The 20170-nt window shown below is 41.0% G+C and overlaps 1 protein-coding gene across 1 annotated transcript in view; it reads right to left on the bottom strand.

Annotated features, from left to right (window-relative positions):
* Nucleotides 1-20170, bottom strand: part of LAMA3 (laminin, alpha 3) — a 121269-nt gene that overhangs the window by 89956 nt on the left and 11143 nt on the right. The window contains exons 3-9 of the mRNA XM_009886658.1: nt 16834-16951; nt 16014-16132; nt 14281-14451; nt 11179-11276; nt 9642-9757; nt 5666-5784; nt 971-1061 (exon numbers count right to left, since the gene is read on the bottom strand). Of these exons, the coding sequence (XP_009884960.1) occupies nt 971-1061; nt 5666-5784; nt 9642-9757; nt 11179-11276; nt 14281-14451; nt 16014-16132; nt 16834-16951 (832 nt within the window). The remainder of the gene's footprint in view (nt 1-970; nt 1062-5665; nt 5785-9641; nt 9758-11178; nt 11277-14280; nt 14452-16013; nt 16133-16833; nt 16952-20170) is intronic.

Below are 20170 nucleotides of genomic sequence, written 5' to 3'. Positions count from 1 at the left end.
CTTACACACCATGTGCAACATTATGGCAGTACGCCACAGCTCTGTTGACTTCCCATTCATTTCAAAACCCAAACACAAAACCCCATAGCTTCCTCCTACATGTCAAAAGGCTCCTTCAGCCTGTTAGTAATTCAACTCTTATCTCTTACCTATACTCAGTTCTTCTTTTTTAAATGTTATATTATCATAGAATCATAGAATTGTCTAGGTTGGAAGGGACCTTTACAATCATCAAGTTCAACCATCAACCTAACACTGCCAAAACACCACTAAATCATGTCCCTAAGCACCATGACTACCCATCTTTTAAATACCTCCAGGCATGGTGACTCCACCACTTCCCTGAGCAGCCTATTCCAATGCTTAACAACCCTTTTTGTGAAGAACTTTTCCTAATATCCAACCTAAACCTACCCTGGTGTAACTTGAGGCCATTTTCTCTTGTCCTATCACTTGTTACTAGTGATTACTAGTAATTATCCTATTGCATTATTTATTAGATATTAGGTTTAGCACAGTGTAAAGTAGGAGTGATCTTCGTGACCTTTTGAGCTACAGAATAAAATTTTCAAGTGACCAAGAGCCAAAGGATATCTCATATATACATCAGAGAGCTAAGAGAAGCAAGGTCATGAGGGCAGGAGATGAGAGTGGCTTCTTAGAGGTCATCGCACCTCACTGTGGGGTGTGCAGCAGCACCCCCAGCTTACATGATCCTATCTCCTCAGCAGCCTTCTCTGCCTTACTTCTTCCTGTTGTCCTGCTGCTGGTCTGAAACTTTAGGCTCATGACACATAAGTTGAGAAGGGGCTAAAAGGGTCTAAAGCAACACAGAAAGTCATTTGCTGTTGTTCCCTATCTTTTGGCCACTCTTTCATTTTTCCTCCCTAGAAAGATGCATCCCATGCCTTCATTATAACAAAAAAAACCCAAGCTGCTACCAGAAGATAGTTAATAGAAAAGGACTCACGTATACAGCCATCAGGAGCTCTCACTGGAACACCATAAGGACGATAGTAACCTTTTGCACACTTCTCACAGTTAATACCAGCTGTGTTATGCTGTGCAAAATAAAACACAAGGAGAATATGAGATAAAAAAGGGAACTTGGAAGAATTAAGAAACAATAACATCCTTTACACTGTTTCTATATACAGCTAAAAAAGGATCAGCACAGGAAAAAATGGAATATGACTGCAATAAAGACAGCATTCATCATTTGCTGTTCTTTAACCACCTGTTCTCTACAGGTTTCTGAATCATTGTATTCTCACCTAAAGCAGCTGAATTTTATCTTTAAAGCATGATAAAACCCAGATATTTTAACAAAAAAAAAAAAAAAGTACATCTAGGGAAAAAAAAAAATCTGTTTTCACTATCACATATTTGTCTTTCTATACTACTTTCTTATAATGTGTACATCATTCAGGCAACTGCATCATTAATTTTTCTTCATATTACAGTATGAAGAAAAGTAGTAACTTTTTTGAATACCCTATGTCTAGGATCAGTAACATTGAAATAAACCAAAACCTGATCAGTCAGGTCATCACAAACCAGATCTTCCATTAGAAAAGCGTACTTCCCTATAAACATGTGTTTTAGGCACACAGAAAAAATACTGTAACTTGAACCACAACAAAAATATCTAAATCCCCTGTGAACACAGTCCTGAATGTATTTCAAGTTGTGCAGCAAAGCCCTCCCCTGTGGTGGGGATGGCATTCACCAGTTGAGTAAATCACAATCTTGAGGCATTCTGGTGTGTTCATAGTCTCGTGAGTGGAGAACTGGAGGTGGGGGAGAAGCTTTGCCCTGGAGCAACCAAAGCAGTTGCCCTCAGCTCCCATCCACTGTTTAGTTCCTCCTTAGGGAGTGTTGCAATTCAGGGTTGAGCATGGACCCAGCATTTAACGGAAGGACTGGTGGGGCAGTTCATGAGCGGGGCACCCAGGACACTGCTGGGGCTGCTGCTCGCTCTTGGCGCTCTCAGTTTGCGTGGTAGTTTTGGGTTCTGCTTCCACGTCTTCCAGGAGCCTCCTCTAGCATCTTCAGATCTGAGCTACTGGTGGGAAAGACTGATGCTAGATCAGGGAGGATGATGCTCGTATCGCACAGCAGATGGAGACGCATTACAGCACTTAGCATGGCAGGAGCACAGAGGGGCCCAGCATCTCTCTTAAAACTGTGTAGGGATACCTGGAGATAGTGCAGTGTTGGTCTCAACACATTGCAGGGCACATTCTTTGGAGACTACTGGTGCTAATGCCCACGACACATCAGAGGCCTCACCCCAGACAGAGCTCCAGGAGATAGGTGCCACTGTCCAGGTCTGGGGCTGCAGAGTGTCCCTGGGCTTCTCCCTGGGGCTGGGGCAGGTGATGAACCTGTGCAGACCTGGTGGGTAAGGATCACAGGACAGAGCAGCACCGCTGATATTGCGGTAGGTGTCTGTTACAGACCACCTGAACAAGAAGGCAGGTGAAACCCTCTTTAGGCAGCTAGAGAAAGCCGTGGTACTCATGGATGACCTTAACCACTTCAATATCTGCCGGAAGGACAATGCAGCTGGACACAACCAATCCAAAAGTTATTTCAAATGTATCAAAGAATTTCTGGGTGTAGAGGTTCATGAACCAGTTAGGGGACACACTCAGTTCAAAATGACACCCACTAACAAGGAAGAACATGTGAACATTGAGGGCAGCCTTGGCTGCACTGAGCCTGAGACTCTGGATTTTAAGATCCTGGGACAAGTAAGCAAGACAAATAGCAGGTTTACAGTCTTGGGCTTCAGAAAAGCAGATTTTGGCTCATTCAGGTATCTGCTGGGCAAGATCCTGTGTGAAACTGCCCTGGAGGGGAAAGTGGACCAGGAGAGCTAGTTGATTTTCATGGATAGCCTCCTTAGCACAAGAACAGTTCTTTCTAATGTGGAGAAAGTCAAGTATGGCAGAAGGCCAGCACAGATAAATACAGAGCTCCTGATTGAGCTCAAACTCATAAAGAGAGTACACAGAAGGCAGAAGCAGGAACAGGCTACTTGGTGGCAATACAAAGACATTGCTTGCACATGTAGGAGTGGAGTTAGGAAAGCCAAAGCTTAGCTGGAGTTAAAACTAGCAAGAGAAGTGAAGTGCAAAAAGAAAGGTTCCCAGGAGTACATCGGCAGCAAAAGAAAAGCTAATGGGAGTATGGGCCCATTGCTCAGTGAGGAAGGAGATCCAGTGAATCATTTTAGAAGCCATTTCTAAGCACACAAAGGGAAGGAAGGTGATTGGACATATTCAACACTAATTTATCTAGGGCAAAGTATGCCCAACCAACCCCGTTGCTCTCTGTGACAAGATGACTGATGCTGTCAGAGCCACCAGGATGGTGAGGGACTGAAGCACATGAAATCCAAGAAGAGGCTGAGACAGCTGGGTCTCTTCAGCATTAAGAAGAGAAGGGAGAACTCATTGCTATCTACAGCCATCTGATCAGAGGACACACAGGGGATGGAGCCAGACTCCTCTGAGAGGTGCACAGCAACAGGATGAGAGGCAACAAGCACAGACTGGAACATGGAAAATTGCAATTGGATATTAGGGGGAAAAAAAAATATCATGAAGGTGGTCAAACACTGAAACAGATTGCCATGAGTGGTTGTGGAATCTCCATCCTTGGAGGTGTTCAAGGCTTGCCTGAACAAGGCCCTGAGCAACCTGATCTAATTAGACCTGCTCTGAGTAGGGGGTTGGACTTTGTGATTTCCAGAGCTCCCTTGTTATCAGACTCTAACGAAACTGAATCTGTCTTTGTATGCAACATTTCACTTCTATCACTTCAGGCATCCATTCCTAACACTTTTTCCCCCCCTGACACAAACAGGGGAAATTAAAATCTATGTGTTTCATCCATGAAAAAAAAAAAGAAGCTATAATTAGATTTACAGTAAACTCATTTAATCCAGCATAACTTCCACAAAATTAGGTTACAAACAATTAATATCAGTCATATAACCAGGATTCATAGATTTAGGTTAATTTTGCTCTTTTCTATCCTGGAAGCAATATAAGACAAATGTTCTTTCATGAACAAAGAGCTGACTGGAAGGACCAACATGATAAATCTCACCAGACTGCATGAACAAAGTTCTGCACAGAAATGTCATTTGGAAGACAAAGAACATTTCTTCTACACATGCAAGTAAAAATAACTCTATTCTCTTCTGACTGCCTTTTGGACAATATCTGATTATATTGTGGCAATAAGATGGAAAACATAGCCTATATATTTTACTGGATATTTCCCTTTTTTGATGATTAAATACAGCTATATTTTTAAATGCACAGCATGGTAATACATAAATCGTAATGCATAGGTTTTGTAGGAATATAGGCTTGATGATAATTTTCCCTCTGAATTACGCTCCGGTCAGCTGCTTATTATTGTACTTCAGATGACTTGACAACAAAAGGAAGACAGATTTCCAAATAAGTATGGCCGTATTTAACCCTGAGATCACTGAACCAATGAATAATTTAGATTGTAAGGGACCTCAGCAGGTCAGGTAGTTCAATCCCACTCAAAGCAGAGACAAGTCCAAGATTGGCTCAAGTTGATCAGAGCCTTGTATTATCTTTCCTGGTAGCAATTAGCCAGAGTAGAACAAAAGTTACTCAGGATGAGAGACATTCATTCTTTCTCTTTCCAAGAACGTATTATTCATTAATGACAGATACAGTGTAAAGTCTGTGACTCCCAAGTTTGCATTTGTCTATTCAATCCAACCAAGCCTCTAAGATAGTTAAGGGGCTGAAGCACATGGCATGTAAGGAGAAACTGAGGGAATGGCTTTGGTTGGCTTGGAGAAGAGATTTTCAAGGTGGGTAGGGGTGTCTAATGGCAGTTTTCTGCTGTCTAAGAGGGGTTTACACAGAAGACAGAGCCAGCTCTTCTCAGACACATACAGTAAAAGGACAAAAGCCAGCTGTCATGAGAAGCAATTGGGGAAATTCTTACTGAACAGTAACAAAAATCTCTTTACTATGAGAGTGATTAAGTGCTGTAAAAGATTACCCAGGGTCTGTGTAATCTCCATCCTTGGAAATTTTCAGAACTCAGCCGGACATTTCTCGGTGCAACCTCATGTAACTTTGCATCTAGCCTTGATTTGAGTGGAGCACTAGTCTAAATGACTTCCAGTTGTCCCTTCTACGATGCTGTGCTTTTTCAATACCTATAAGCTCCCTTCTTGTTAAAGCCTATGCCCTCCTTTACTCCTGCTGATGAGGGAGAGCCCTCTGCATTTTGCTGCAGTAAGGAACCAGCTGGCCTGAGCTGGAATTTTATTTGGTTAATTTTATTTCCTTCAGTTAAGCAGGGAAATGGCAGAGTTTGTAATAACAGGAAAGAGAATTTTTTGTAATTGTTGCATTGTGTGCTTGTATTTGAATCACACAGGACTGACCAAAAATACAATTTATGTGTGTCTTTTATACATTAACAAGCAATGTTGTACAGTGTAAATTATTTTCAGATACTTTTTTCCCTGCTTTGAATACAAGTAACAACACTAGAGAAATGAAGCTATCTAGATTGGTCAGCCTAGACACAGTCCCACCTCAGTAGCCCTTCTTCAAATGTAATTTATTTAAACTGACCAAAATGACCTTTTTACCTGGCAGTTAATGCAGACTCCTCCGCCTTCGTAATGCCCATGGATGTTTAAGCTTTCTTGACGCCGATCAACATCAGCATCATAGTAGCAATCAGTGGCATGTCCATGGCAATTGCAGGCTGAAAAAGTAATATTCCAAGTCAGCTTTCATTGCAATGTTGGAATTCAGTAGTGTAGCAGAGGTGAAAAAGCATCTTAGACATTTTTATGTGTACATACGCTCAGGTAGTATGTTGAAGTATGCTCAAATACACGTATTGACCTATTAACAACCGGATTTTCATGGCAGAAGCATGGGCAGATCATCTAGATATGAGGAAAACTTGTGCTGCTAGGCTTAACAGAGGAGGCAGCAGTTGTACCATCTCAAAACAATATATTTATGCATAAATGCAGAACTAGGAAGCTCCAGAGGAATTGTTTCAGCAGCTTTTCAAAATTATCAGGAACGTGTTCAAATGTTTATTCTATTTTTCCATGTCTAAAAATACATCTGGGCTGAAGCTGTGTACACTAAATCTTTGTTTAAAATTAAAATTGTAGCTAAATTATACACATTTAAATAAAAAGACCTACACCAAGGAACTCTCATACTCAGCCATAGGTGCAGATACACCAACAAACCTAGCTATACCTTTACCCAGCTGCTGTCTTCTGAATGGATGCATTTTAAGTACGAGTTCATTCTACTTCCTGAGAATTGTGGATTCAAAAAGAAGTATGATTTGAAGAAGTACGGTATGAAGAACAACACTAACAACAACAATAATATATTATTATTCCCTAGAAAGGATAGAATTAGGTAACTGAGATAACTAATTTCCCCAGTCTATGCTTGTTTACAGTCTCAGCTGTGATATATTTTACTTTGGGTGGTGTGCGGTTAGCTCCTTTCCTTTATTTTTCCCTTCTGTTAAGCCAAATAAAGGTAACAGCTGAACCCACAGTGGCTCTGAATCCATCTCTACATACATGTTCTGCTATACTTTTAACTCCATCTAACAGATGTTAATATTGCAGTACTCAGAAGAGATGGAAAAAAGAGATACCTGCTTACAGGCACATCAGCCTCACATATGCCTTTTGGCCTTGTACACAAATCACCTGTCTTCACCAATCTACTTACATCAAGGTGGGAGACCTAAATCCCCCAAAACATGTGCCTTGCTACCTTTGGCAAAAAGGCCTAGTAATAAAAATCCCAAAATCAGCCCGATGATCATGCCTTGCTTGCAGAAAAGAATTAACCTGAAAAATAGCCCCATACTTTGAATAGTTTCTGCAAATAAAGATTGAGTAAAGGGTGACGGATTTACCCAGAAAAGAATTTATCTAATTTTCCAGAGATCAGTTCTGTGTATGTCATAATTTTCCCATCTTAGTTAAAACAAATCTCTTCTTGTTGGTCATGTAAAGCTCTGCCTGCCTTCACTGAAATCTTCCAGAACTATAATAGAAATCTGAGTAGGAACCAACCATAGTAGCAAGCAAACAGAATAAATCAAAGAGCAGGACCCTGGTTTTGCCATAAACTCATCTTATGTCCTTTTTTTTTTTTTTTTCCTCTGACCTGATCTTCTTTCTCTACTGGAGAAGAACAATGGGAAATTTTTTGAAAGAACGGAGGAAACAAAAAAGTCCTCCTCGAGCATCTGGGTGCTAGGTGACTTTTAGTTACAGATGTTCCAACAGTTCAGGGAAGCCTTCCCAGGCAATTCCTGAAGTTTAGACTTTATAAAGCTGTGACTTCATGTTTAGGGAAATCCTCCTTTCCTCTGGACCAGGGGATAAGATACTCTGAAAGGTACTGGGTTCTCGAAAGCACCTCAAAACAGAAGCTAAGGGCCCGGGCTCTACTTTCTTCACAATGAGAGAAGCGTTTGGGAAGTAATCCTTCCAAACTCTATTCCAAGTACCTGGTGCAACTGGGAGCACAACTCAGGGACAACTGGTTCTCCATGCCTTGCTACATGATCCTACAGACAAGAAAAGGGAAACTGGACCATTCTCTGTATCTCCTCTATGTCTTTATATCTGAACAGCTTTGGATGAGGAAGCCTTTTCCTAGAAACTACCAACTCTGCAGCTGAGGTGATGGCCTACCATGAGGTTCACTTATGGTCTGCTGACAGGAACCATACAAGTAGAGACAGGGTTCCCTGGTCAGGTTGTGATAGCCTGTGAAGATCTTTGAGGTTTTTTGTTCCTATAATTCTTCAAGAAAATAAAGCATTGCACAAATGAGATGCTGGTTCAAGATACTAAGTCAGAAAAGGAAAGAAGAGAACATCCAAATAAAAATTAATATATTTACAATGTATATAAAAGCTCCTTGCCTCTAGGGCCAAACTGTCTCTGAGGTATAGCTCACAAGTACGTCTTCTAACAACAACGGGAAATTATTTGCTGATTACTGATTATAGTAATAGCATTTTCTCTCACAGGGGAATAGAAATCCCTTCTACCTCACCAAGCATCTTACCATTTCGGGCCATTTGCTGACCCATACAGTACTGGGAAAATCATAGCAAAAGCTTAGACTTATCCCTACAAGCTCCTACCAACCTCTTTCAATCAGTTTCTCCGAAGAGACCTCAGGCTTCTGGGAAGCTTAACGAGGTTGCTTTAATTCCTTCACTACTGGCTGCCAGGAAGAGAGTTCTGCACCTGGCAAACACTTTCAACAAATCACCTCAAACTGCTAGGAGCAATGCATACTAAAAAGGGTATTTTTTCAGAGGTAGTTAGAGACAAAGTTGTTTTGGCTTGGAATCTTGTAGATGATCCTCTATAAAGTCATTCTTTAAAAAACATGACATTATTTATGCTCTTTGTCTACCTCTTTCCTGGCAGAAAATGTTTTCCTTTCAAAGAGGGGAATTTAAATGAGGTTTCAAATATTGTCCAAAAATTGTGTCCCAACATGCCTATCCCCTATCAAACATTTTAAGCAGCTTCCCGCCCCCCCACCAACACTCAGTCTCAGTATTGCACTTTTGATTAAACAAGCCATCTCTTTATTCCTCGAACTAATTACATAGGTACATCTCTTTGGCTTTCAACTAAGGTTCCCCTGTTAACGGTTTGTACCCACTGGCTACACTACTCTCAGGAACAGCAGACGAGTAAAGTAAATTAGGCCAGACACAAAGGAAACAGCAGGCTGCCAACAGATTTGCTCAGAATAGGATGTGCACAGAGACAGGAACACTGTCTGTACCACAGTCACCGTTTTCTGGCCAAAAGGATGCAAAACACCCCTGTGTGACAGTACATAACCCTCCACCGAAAGGGAGTCTGTGTGGTCATTTTCTTCAATAAAAGAATGAAGCACAGGAGAATGGGAGAAAGGTCAATGCGCTTCTCCAGCTTGACTACCACATCTGTAGGGCTAAAGCACTCCACACTCTCGACTACAAGCATGGAAAGGGGTGCACGTGTAGATTGCCAGGACTCCCTACCAGCAATGCCTTTGTGCCAACTTACGTATGGTCAGCAAGGGGCGACCACAAGCAGGAGAACGGAGAGCAGCTCAAGCGCCTGTGAGCGGTGACAGCCTTGAGCAATCTCTCTGCAATCTGAACAGCAAAGAGGGTAGGTGATGGGGAGGCAAATTTTGAAGTTGTACAAGATGCCCACAGCCTCTGCTGTGCTAGTGGGGATCCACAACCCGTCAGCAGACAGCTATGACCGGGGAGAGATTTTGACTCAGGCTACTACAAAAAGGCTTCCACTTTACTCATGTAACATTCTCACATGAATGACTATTTTCACTGTTTAATAAGAGAGAAGAAAGTAAACGCCATTTGCTGCATCATCTGTTCCTTATTGCTGTACGGAAAGAATTTTCTCAGTAAAGATAAAAAGTGTAAAAACATGCAGTGTGCTAGTTATGCTCCATGAACACCTGTGCTATGGCTAATTCCCACCCACTTGTCAATGTCCCCTTTAACCTAGTGTCTTTTAGGCTACTCACATTCGCATAGATTTGTACTCCCAGCTGTTGCAGGTTGCCACTGTTTCTGATTATATCCAGGGCAGCAGTGATCACAGGTCTCCCCACAAGTGTTATGCTGACATTCACACTGAAACCTACAGAAATGAAAGCCTCTTATTCTACTGAAGCTGGATAGAAACTTTTAAAATTCATTTCATTGCAGTCCGAGACTTACACATAGTGTGAAAAGGACAGGACGTAAGCTTACATGTAAAAAGGTCAAACAGTAATACTAGAACATTTTGGGACTTTCCTAAAATGTTTCATGATGGATTACTTTAATCATGTGATTATGAGTTTATTAGCACAAATTACTTATAGAGAATATTTACAATTGGATTCAACAGACTGGATTATGGAACTTTATTCTAAAATATTAAATGAAGATGATATATAACAGCTTACAATGTATCCTATTTTAGCTTCATTCCAAGGCTCAAGCTTGTTGACCTACAGTAAATCAAAATATTTATCACCCTTATACGCACGCCTTCATAATTTTCTCATTACATTTTGGTTACAATAATTTTATTAGTGTTTTTAATAAACCAAGATAATAACTTCATCTTGCTGTTTTTAAAATAGTGCACAGTGTTCATCAAGAAAATGTAGTTCATATTTATTTTGATTTAGCTGAATAGCCTACTTAAAGGGCAGACTCTCATTATGGGCTAGGTCTTACTGTCATGCATAGCAACTGAATCCCAGGAGGAACAAAGAGACCTTGAGACGGGAGAGGCCTTTTCCAATGTTCCTCTTTTATCTGTGTGGTCTAATAACCAAGGGGCAATGCAGTTTTCGAGTATAACCATCCTATTCCCATAGATTTCACACCACCTAGATTTCACACCTTCTGTACTCTTCTCTCTTCACTTACTCTTCATTAAAGCACAACTGAAAATATTGCATTGTCCTGGTAAAAGTTTGTTTCAATACCATCATGGATAAGAGCAACAGCTGGTTTAAACCAAGCTTTTAAAATATCTTTTAGATATCCTGATTATTCACAGTCACTTCCCTAACGCAGATGAGCCAAGGAGTCTGGTCTAACTCCTTGTGAAATCACAGTGGAGAACACAAACTTCACAGGGAAAGGGAACTTCACAGGGAAAAGGAATAGTTCATTCAGTTTCTGGTTTTATTTTTTTAGTGATGATCAAACGCCATTGGATCTTGGCTGAGCTCAGTTATAATGCTCAATATTTCCAGGAAGGTCACTAACATTGTTCTTGAAATCCATGTTTTCAAAAAAAAAACTAAGGGTTTCTAAAAAATTATTAAATCTGCCAAACTCTTATTTCAATTAAAAAGAAAAATCTAAGTAAAGACTTTTTGTTATTGTATTTCACATACAATAGCTCTTGACAGTTTTCTTGTCAATCATTAGCAGATTCTAGTTTTTTTAATATAATGAAAAATCCCTGTAAGACTATATCCTTCTAGAATAAAAAAGGTCATTTAAAAACATTCTTTTTTTTTTCTCATATTAAATTAATGTTATGCTCTGTTTACTTACTGGTATTGGTTTTCAGAACTCTTTGCATTACATACTTCAGCATGGCCATGGCAAACACATCGACCACCAACACTGATGTCCTTTATACTGTAGTAATACTACGGACAAGCACAAGATGTATGTAAAGATCTTTCCTTACTTGGATTATGTCAGAAATATTAACATCAGATTGTTAAATCTTATCAGAATTGTAAAGGCATGTCTTTACAAAAAGCCGAAGTCAGGCAGCCAACGGTCAAACCTCTGTTGATACCTATGTCCCAGTACGAGTATCAGCAAACCAAAGTCAATACCCATGGGGCGCCTGATAGCAACAGGCTTGTGCAGCTCACACCAGGTGTATATTGCCGTAGCTCTTCATTCCCCAGCAGCTACACAGCCACCAGTACCCAAGCCCAAAGCTCATTCAAAGACAGCTTGAGGATGGAGATGTAACGTACTGTCAAAGCATCAGTTTGTGAGACCTTGGTCTGGTCAACAAACCAGACACACTGGTATGGGCAGTGCAGTTCCCCATTCAGTCAGACATGATCACTAGGTATTAGAAGCAGACTGAAGCCACCAGCTCGGTCAAAACCACTCGTGACTCAAGATGGATTTGAAACTGTGATCTGAAGTTGAAACACTTTGTATCTCATCCTCATGCCTTGCAGGCATCCAGGCAACAAAAGATAAAAATTTAATCGGTTCAACTTAGTGAAAATATCATTACTGCATACATATCAATAGTAACTTCTGCATACATTTTTGTAGCTCAGAAGTTGTTTCTTTGTCTCCTTAGAGCAGCAGGCAGAAGGGAGAGCTGGTTGTAAATCTTGGTCTCTACATACCCACAGAAAAAGTTAAACGGGCAGACTTAATGCCATTGGAGGATGAAGAGAAAAAGGGTCAGAACATTACATGGTTATGTCTCCTGTGCTCACTCTATTCACAATACAGCCCCTCAAAGTGGTGTATACAGCCTCTCTCAGTGGTGATCCTTTCCCTCTACTCAGCACTGATGAGGCCACACCTGGACTGCTGTGTCCAGTTCTGAGATCCCCAGTACAAGAGAGACATGGACATACTGCACAGAGTCCAATGAAGGGCCACAAAGATGATGAGGGACTGGAGCATCTCTCCTATGAGGAAAGGCTGAGAGCTGGGACTGCTCAGCCTGGAGAAGAGAATGCTCCGGGGGAACTTGTCAATGTATGTAAATACCTGAAGGGAGGGCATAAAGCGGACAGAGCGAGGCTCTTGTCAGTGGTGTCCAGTGACAGGACCAGTGGCAACAGGCACAAGATGAAACACAGGAGATTGCCTTTGAACATCAGGAAACACTTTTTCACTGTGAAGGTGACCAAGCACTGCCACAGGCTGCCCAGAGCGTTGTGGAGTCTCCCTCCTTGGAAATACTCAAAAGCTGACTGGACATGGGCCTGGACACCCAGCTCTAGGTGGCCCTGCTTGAGCAGGAGGGTCAGACCAGAGGACCTCTAGAGGTCCCTTCCAACCTCAACCCTTCTGTGATTCATTTTGGTTGCACATACACTCTGCTTTTATGTAGGTGGAGTCAGCTGGGCACAGATAAGATGCTGCCCCACGGCAGAGAGCTTTTCCAACTAGCTCTCTTCACTCTAGGCAGGTGAAGAACAGCAGGTGGGATATACAGACTAGGAAATACTTTTTGCCTTCTGAACTATCTCTATTCAAATATACACATTCATTTCTAACTGTGCATACCATTTTCATACTCTAAGTAATACTTTCTAGTAAAAACTTTCAGGTAAAACTTCCAGTGTTTTCAGCACAGCTAGAAATGATCACTGTGACTCACCAACATATTTGACAGTGTTTTTTGGTATAAGAGTCTTCACAACCCATCTATAGTTTCATACAGCTTTGCAGAGCTACACTTTATTTCTAATAGTACATGCATTGTCACTGGTTAGTAATAAGTCAAATTAGTAAGAGGCCAACACAATTAATAGGCCAATCTGCCACACTTCAGACATAAAACATACTCTATATAACTCAACATGTCATGAACTCAAACCACTAACAGGGCAAGCCAGGCAGTTACTTGGATAGGAGAACAGAACTGGTCTGGTTTTCATCCGTTTCTACAATAAGTTTAGCACAAAGATTTTCCTTAAGAATATTAACTCTTTTCTAGGCTTGGAAAGTTTCTGCAATGAAAACTTTTGCTCTCTTTTAACAATTTAATAAAACACACGACATTTTATTCATCTGCCCTACATCCCATGGCTATGATAACACCAGAATTTTCTTACGCTAAAGCTGTGCTGCTTGCAGAGTAAACTAAATACTGCATTTACATCTGCCTGTGAGCAACATCTTAAAATTTACTTAAGACAATAAAGGCACTTAATGGGAGTGCTATGAAGTAACTGGAATAGTTTTATGTTTTTCAGTGCAGAAACCCTCACACACATTTGTGCAGTGCCTCACCCCAGGGTTTCCTCCAATTGTTATCGAATCTTCATTTTAAATGAAAAGGTTAAAAATAACAATACAATATGAAGTCTGCAGTCTCTCTAAGTATATGAATTTCTTTGCAGTGTTCCCTTGAGGGAGCTGAATTTCCTTACATCTCCCCACTGAATGGGAGTGGGACTTTGGCTTTCAAGCTCTTGGACAGCCCCAAATCCACTGAAAACACCCAGGGATCTCAAACCATTTGTGGAAAGATAGTAACTTTTGTGTACGCCCTTTGATTTCTGCTCGTTCAGAAACTCAGGTACTGTTTCCTGAAAATCCTTCTTTGAGTAAATAAGGGAAAGTAGTGTCAAAGAAAGCTGAAGAGATTTAGTTCCTCAGCTCTGCGTAAGATAGTTTAGAAGATTTCCGCTTTGGCTCCTTATAGCTCCCTTGATGCACCCAACTTCCTTCCATATTCAAAAACAGGGAAAGACGACAGGCTGTTACAAAATCATTAATCGTTACTTCCCCTCCATAAACCTGTGATGACCCAGTTACCTTCTTGTCTCAAATAAACCTGGAGAAAATATGGGAATTTAAAGATAGGTCAGATAATTTTTTGGTTTCTAACATGCTGAATATGATTGTTGAGTGTATCTCGGTGAAAACAGTACTTACTCTACGGGTAACAGTGGGGTCTCGTTGAGCTTTCGATATCAAGTGTCCAAGAAGCGTATTAGTTCTGAGAAAATGAAGACGGATGTTTGTTGCTTTTGTGAATTCTTGAAGACCAGGGGAATACGTGAAGTTTTTTGCTCCTGGGCGGCCATTTACCAAAGATACTACGATCTAACAAAGAAGTAAGCATATATTTGTTAAAACATATCAACTGCAAGTGTCAGTAGCAGCACAGAGCAAAATTAATAATAGAATCAAAAAACTTACTGTTGTTTCTGAGCATATTTGCAGTAACAACTACACATTTCATAATGAAGCCAGGACATTGGGAAAAATAATGCTGTTAGTCTTGGACCCTCCCGAATTCTCATTACCCATACCACACATTAAAAAAAAAAAAGTGCCTCTACCTGTTTTGAAAACAGTGGGTACAGCACACAAAAAGTACATGTTTTAATAGGAAAAAATAATAGGAATAGTTGCAAATAGTTACATTAACAGTTGATAGTGTCAATGGGACTTTTGGCTGAGTAAAAACCATCAGGTTTTGGCTCTTTCCCAAAGCACATTTATTTTTGGGTTAAGGCACAAACATTCCTGGAAAATATTATTGTTACCAGGTCCAGTGCCTGGGAGCGTATTAATGGTCTTTTGGAAGAAAGTACACAGTGTTGCTTTTGAAAATCCCCTCACATGAAAGGAGGTTTATCTGACTTTCAAAACAAGGGCTCCGGTACATTTTTATTTATTAAAGGAACAGATGCCAGCAGCCTAGCAATCATGAATCTCCATTAAAGTAACAATCCCGTGTGCGTGTACACAACTGAGTAAGAGAATTTCATTTATTTAGAACCAACCAGATAACAGATCTCTGTTTTGAACTGGCTCCTATAGTCCGAAGTATCTAACAAGGGAATGGTGACAGTTCCAATTGCAGCACAATTCCTTTAGGAAAAGTCATACAACGCGTAACAGGGGATCTTCTATGGAAATTATTCTTCACAATATTTTATTAGGGAAATTTTACAGACAGGTTAATAAACTATTTCTACTTTAATATGAAACTACAACCCCAGATCCATATGCTCAAAACTCTGGATAACTCTGGAGGAGTTCCGATCTGGATTCTAACCACGAGGCGTAAAAGGAGAAGGTCAGCAGGAGCCATCAGCACAACCAGGAGTTTAATGCTCATTCAAAAAACACAAGCCACAGTTCTGCCTAGCAAGGAACAGCAGCTAAAATCAGAGCAACGCTTTTCCAAACACATGTGTTGTATTATAAATATGTAGCATTTTATACTTTTTTTTTCTAAAATAGTTACTTATTCTTGAATGGTAAATATCTGTTTCTACAGCCTTTACTCCTGTGAGCAATTCTGACGCAGTAAGTTCTGCTATGTCCATTAGAACTATTCAGAAAATGCACTCAGCATCTTCAAACGCATATGGCTAAAGTGAGGCATCTAAATCAGAATAAAAATCAACAAAGGTAGCTCTGTGCAGCCCCTACCCCTACAGTTAGGGGGAACAGTGAAAGTTAGGAGGAGCCAGCTCACCCTCCAAAAATCTCACTGGCTACTTCAGTGCTTGGTTATGGACTTACTAATGTAGATTCAAGCAGTCATAGCTGAAAAATTATTTCAAGTTCTAGGTTTTTATTGAAACAGCAAACTTCTGAAGCTGATGCTGTTTGCTTTTGGTGTTACACACTACTTTTCTAAAAGCACTTACCTCTCCGTTTTCAAGAGGCAGAATGCGAGAGTACTCTGTGGTGCAGAGGACATCGCTGTCCCTCCTTAGTGGAAGATTAGCTTCCTTTCCAAACCGCTCCAAGCAATCTGCTTTGGAGTCTAGTCAAGTGAGAACAAAATTATTTTTATAAGTGAAAATAAACACTGTTGTTCTAATTTAAGTTAATCTGTGCTTTCAGATAAATTCTCCCCCATAATTGAATAATAACAGTGATTGCTTTGCTCAGCATAGAAAAATGGAAATTCCTGGAAAAAAAAAATTTCTCATCCCAAGCAGTTCCACGGTGCCTGGCAAAACATGGCACAATATTTCTGTTATCATCACAAAAAAGCTATACATATACTCCAAGATTTTGCATTTGTCTTTCACCTTGGTTTTCACAAGGAATTTTGGGATCCCATGGGATGAAGGACACTGTAGTTCTGATATACCAAAAAAAACCCAAACAAACAAAACAAAATAAAAATTCACAGAATGGTCAGGGCTGGAAGGGACTTCTGAAGATCATCTAGTCCAACCCCCCTGCCAGAGCAGGGTCACCTACAGCAGGTAAATTCCCAACAGACTGAAAAATATTGATGTACTGAGTTACACTTTCAAAGCATCATGCTCATTTTTAGTTACACTCTTGTCACTAATTTATTGTGGATAACTAAGATGAGAAATGTATTTGACATTCACTATCTTCAATGCAGTTGAAATCTCCAGCGAGCCCCATGGTCTGATTTTCCTGCTACTGGTCGAATGAATAAAGAAACCTGTCCACAAAAAAAGCAGTGACACAAGGATTGATACTCACGAGCAAAATATTGCCAGGGGGTGTAAGTTCTTCCAAAGTCCACTGATCTTTCTAAGATCCAGAGATCTGGACGAGGAGAATTTGCAAACTTGATAAGGATATACGCAACATGGAAGAGCTGGTAACAGAATATACATAGATCTTATCAGAAGCTTTTTGAACTCTATAAAAGTACAACAATACTGAAACTAATGCCAATAAACGAACACCTTTTCTTTACTGTACAGTGAGAAGGTTATCCTCTGCAGTTTCATTCCAATTAAAATAATATGCCAGACTCTCAGCTGGCTACCTCACCTGGCAACGTGCTCCAACACATTAGGAAAGCTGCAATAGGACTGTATTAAATGCTATCTCTTACATTTCAGAACAGTTATGTTCTGTACATGACTGTTTGCTTGGGTGTGTTAAGGCTACAGTACTTAACCTTGAGAAGTTAGCATCTCAACACATCATTGAACTACGATACTTTTGCAGCATCCTGGTACATCTGTGTTGTGTTCCAATCATGCAATGTGTGCATAGTCAAGAAAAGTCACCACGACGTATGAGAAATTGCACACACCCTTTACACTGGGACTCCTTTGGTTGCATTTGACAGTGATCTAAGCCAGCCTTTCCCTCACTTTAAGAGTATTTCTAAATAATTTTGCCACTTGACAGACTTTCCAAGCAACAGAAGTAAGCCACCCCAGAGTTTTGTGGGTATCAAATAACACAGGATCACTGTGTCATGGTTTGCCTCAGCCGGCAACAAAGAACCACGGGACGCTCGCTCATCTCCCTCAGCCGCGGGGAAAAATCAGAAGAAAAAGGCAACACTCATGGGTTGAGATAGTGCAGTTTAACAGAACAGCAAAAGGGAAGACAAAAACAGTAACACCGACAAAAGAATATACAGACGCAATTACAGCACTGCCGCACACTGACCAGACCCCCACCGCCGCAGCCCACCCTTGAGTGGCGACTGCTCCCCACTCCCGGCTAAAGCCTCTTATAGCTCAGGCATGGGTCACGTGGGATGGAATACCTGCCCCCTGCCGAATCCCTGGGGAAATTAACCCCATCCCTGCCGGAACCAGGACACACTGATAGCTCATTCATTGTCTGAAACAGCTCAAAAAGCTTCATCAGCTCAAGGTTCCCAAGGCCAAGAGTCCCATCTGCCTTCTCTAGGTGCTCACTGTGTATCATCACAATAGACCACAGAGACATAAAGCTCCCAAACACTACAGCAAAAATGAATTTGACAAGAAAGGAAATCTTACTGTAAGCCTCTTGGGATAGGCCACAGGCATACAGATCAGAACATCAATAAAATAACCTCTACACAAAAGGCTGAACTCAGATTGATTCTAAGGGTCGTTTAGAATTTAAACAACCACAACATGGATATGAGCTGTCAATAAAAGTGATCTGATACTGAGGTACAGTCAATATTCAAGTGAAGCTGCACCGGAATTTCCCACTTGACAACTTCATTTGAGAACCATCTGCTTGCAAGAGATTCTTACTTTGGTGGAGGAGGCAGGGAGTTACAGTCAACAGTCTGTCAAGTGACTGCTGCCAGAGCCCTCACATCAAATACACCCATGCAGTTTACCTTTGCTCAAACATCACAAATGTCATAACCCTGAAGCTAATACTTTGCACAGGCTATTAGACCCTAAACCACAAGTGCATACAAGCTCCCAACCACAAACTGACAACAGATGCTCTTGCCCCATTCGGCTGCCAGCGAGGACCACTGCAATAGCTGTCATATCAGCTGGGGCCACCATAAGCCAGACGCAACCGGTGAACAATGCAGTGGAGCAGATACCTGGAAATATTTGTCCCTAACCAGTACTGCACATGCCGATCCCATGGCTACACGCATATCGCAGTCATATGGCTACATACAACCTCAATCTTCACACATCTCTTTCAGACACCAGCTTCTGCATATCAAAAGTATTAACAGAAGAAAGTAAAACCTTCTCTCGGAGAAATAGGAGGATTTCAAGGACTTCATGGAGCTTGCTCTCATGATAATACCTCACATCCCAGAAGAAAAAACTGAAGCCTTTTTTATTGTGCATTCATTTAATGCAGTATGTGAAACAACTACCCAGGGCAACTGCCTGCTCTATGCACACTAAGGCATCACTGCAGCGGGTGTCGTACATTAAAACCTATTTCAGAAACTGTTGATTTGCTGAATGTTGCTGACCTAGGTCAGTGGAAAGATAACTGAGGTAAAAAAAAACCTTTCATGTTAGCGCTGGAATTTACCCTGCCTACTTAACACAGCCCAGAAAGCACCAACTTCACCTCCTGTGATACTAAGTTGGGTGCCTAAGTAGCCAGACAGTATCTACATGTGGCAAATGACTTACTAGGTGACAGTATCAAGCAAAGTAAGTGGCAGCCATTCTGTTAACAGAACCATGACAGAACCAGAGCGATGCACAGCCACTGCACAGGTGGGGTAATGCCCTTAAATTACGAATGGACAGTCTCTACTCTGATTGTCACAAACAGGTGAATACTTTGGGGACTCTGGCAAAATTTGCTTTTACTGAGTTTCTGACACTCTTTGCCTTAGTCACTTCTGCTACGTGACTGGTAAGCTTCAGAGTAGTGATATTGGCCATATGGACCCTACATGTCATCCAGTATGGCCATTCAGCTCAAAGACTGGTATCCTCCCAGGAAAGCATCATAGTTCTGAAATTCCTAAAAAAAAAAATAAAATGCTGCATGTGCTTGCTTTTAGCCAGCTGAATCTCTCAAGGGGCATTGCCCTGTTCAAATCAGGTTTGGAGTGAGCAGGCAGCTACCTAACCATTAAAATTCTTCCTTCCCCTACGTCTTAAGGTCTTTGGGAGTCCCATCCTTACATGCATGTTAACAAGCGTGGATAACACGTGTTATCAATTGTGTTGATCAATACAGATTTAATCACAACAAACGGTTTAGAAAGCACAAAAGGAAACAAAAGTAGCATCTAGAAAAGGTGCCTGCCTTCTCCAGGGCCCCATTGCTTGTTGTCACATTGTGGAATCATTACAACAATGACCTTTAACCTACTCTCCAGAAAAAAGCAGATGACATCTGCTTCAGCTTGTGATACAGTTATTATATTCTTTTACTCAGATGCTACTCAAAGTGCTGACACAGCCAGTCTCGACTCATCTCTCATAACAGGTCATACCTTCTCATAAGCGTGAGCAAACTAGCAGCAGTGAATTCCATTTCCGCAGTGCTTCCACGCTGCTGAAGAAATATGAGACATGCTCACTTATACATCAGTGTCACCCTGGGCTATAAGCATCTGCTTTCAGAAGCATCTAAA

This window comes from Charadrius vociferus, unplaced genomic scaffold (genome assembly GCF_000708025.1).
Source record: "Charadrius vociferus isolate BGI_N301 unplaced genomic scaffold, ASM70802v2 scaffold45, whole genome shotgun sequence".
Lineage (NCBI taxonomy): Eukaryota > Metazoa > Chordata > Aves > Charadriiformes > Charadriidae > Charadrius > Charadrius vociferus.
Note: the sequence above shows the minus strand (reverse complement) of the source record. Positions and strands in the feature narration are given on the sequence as shown.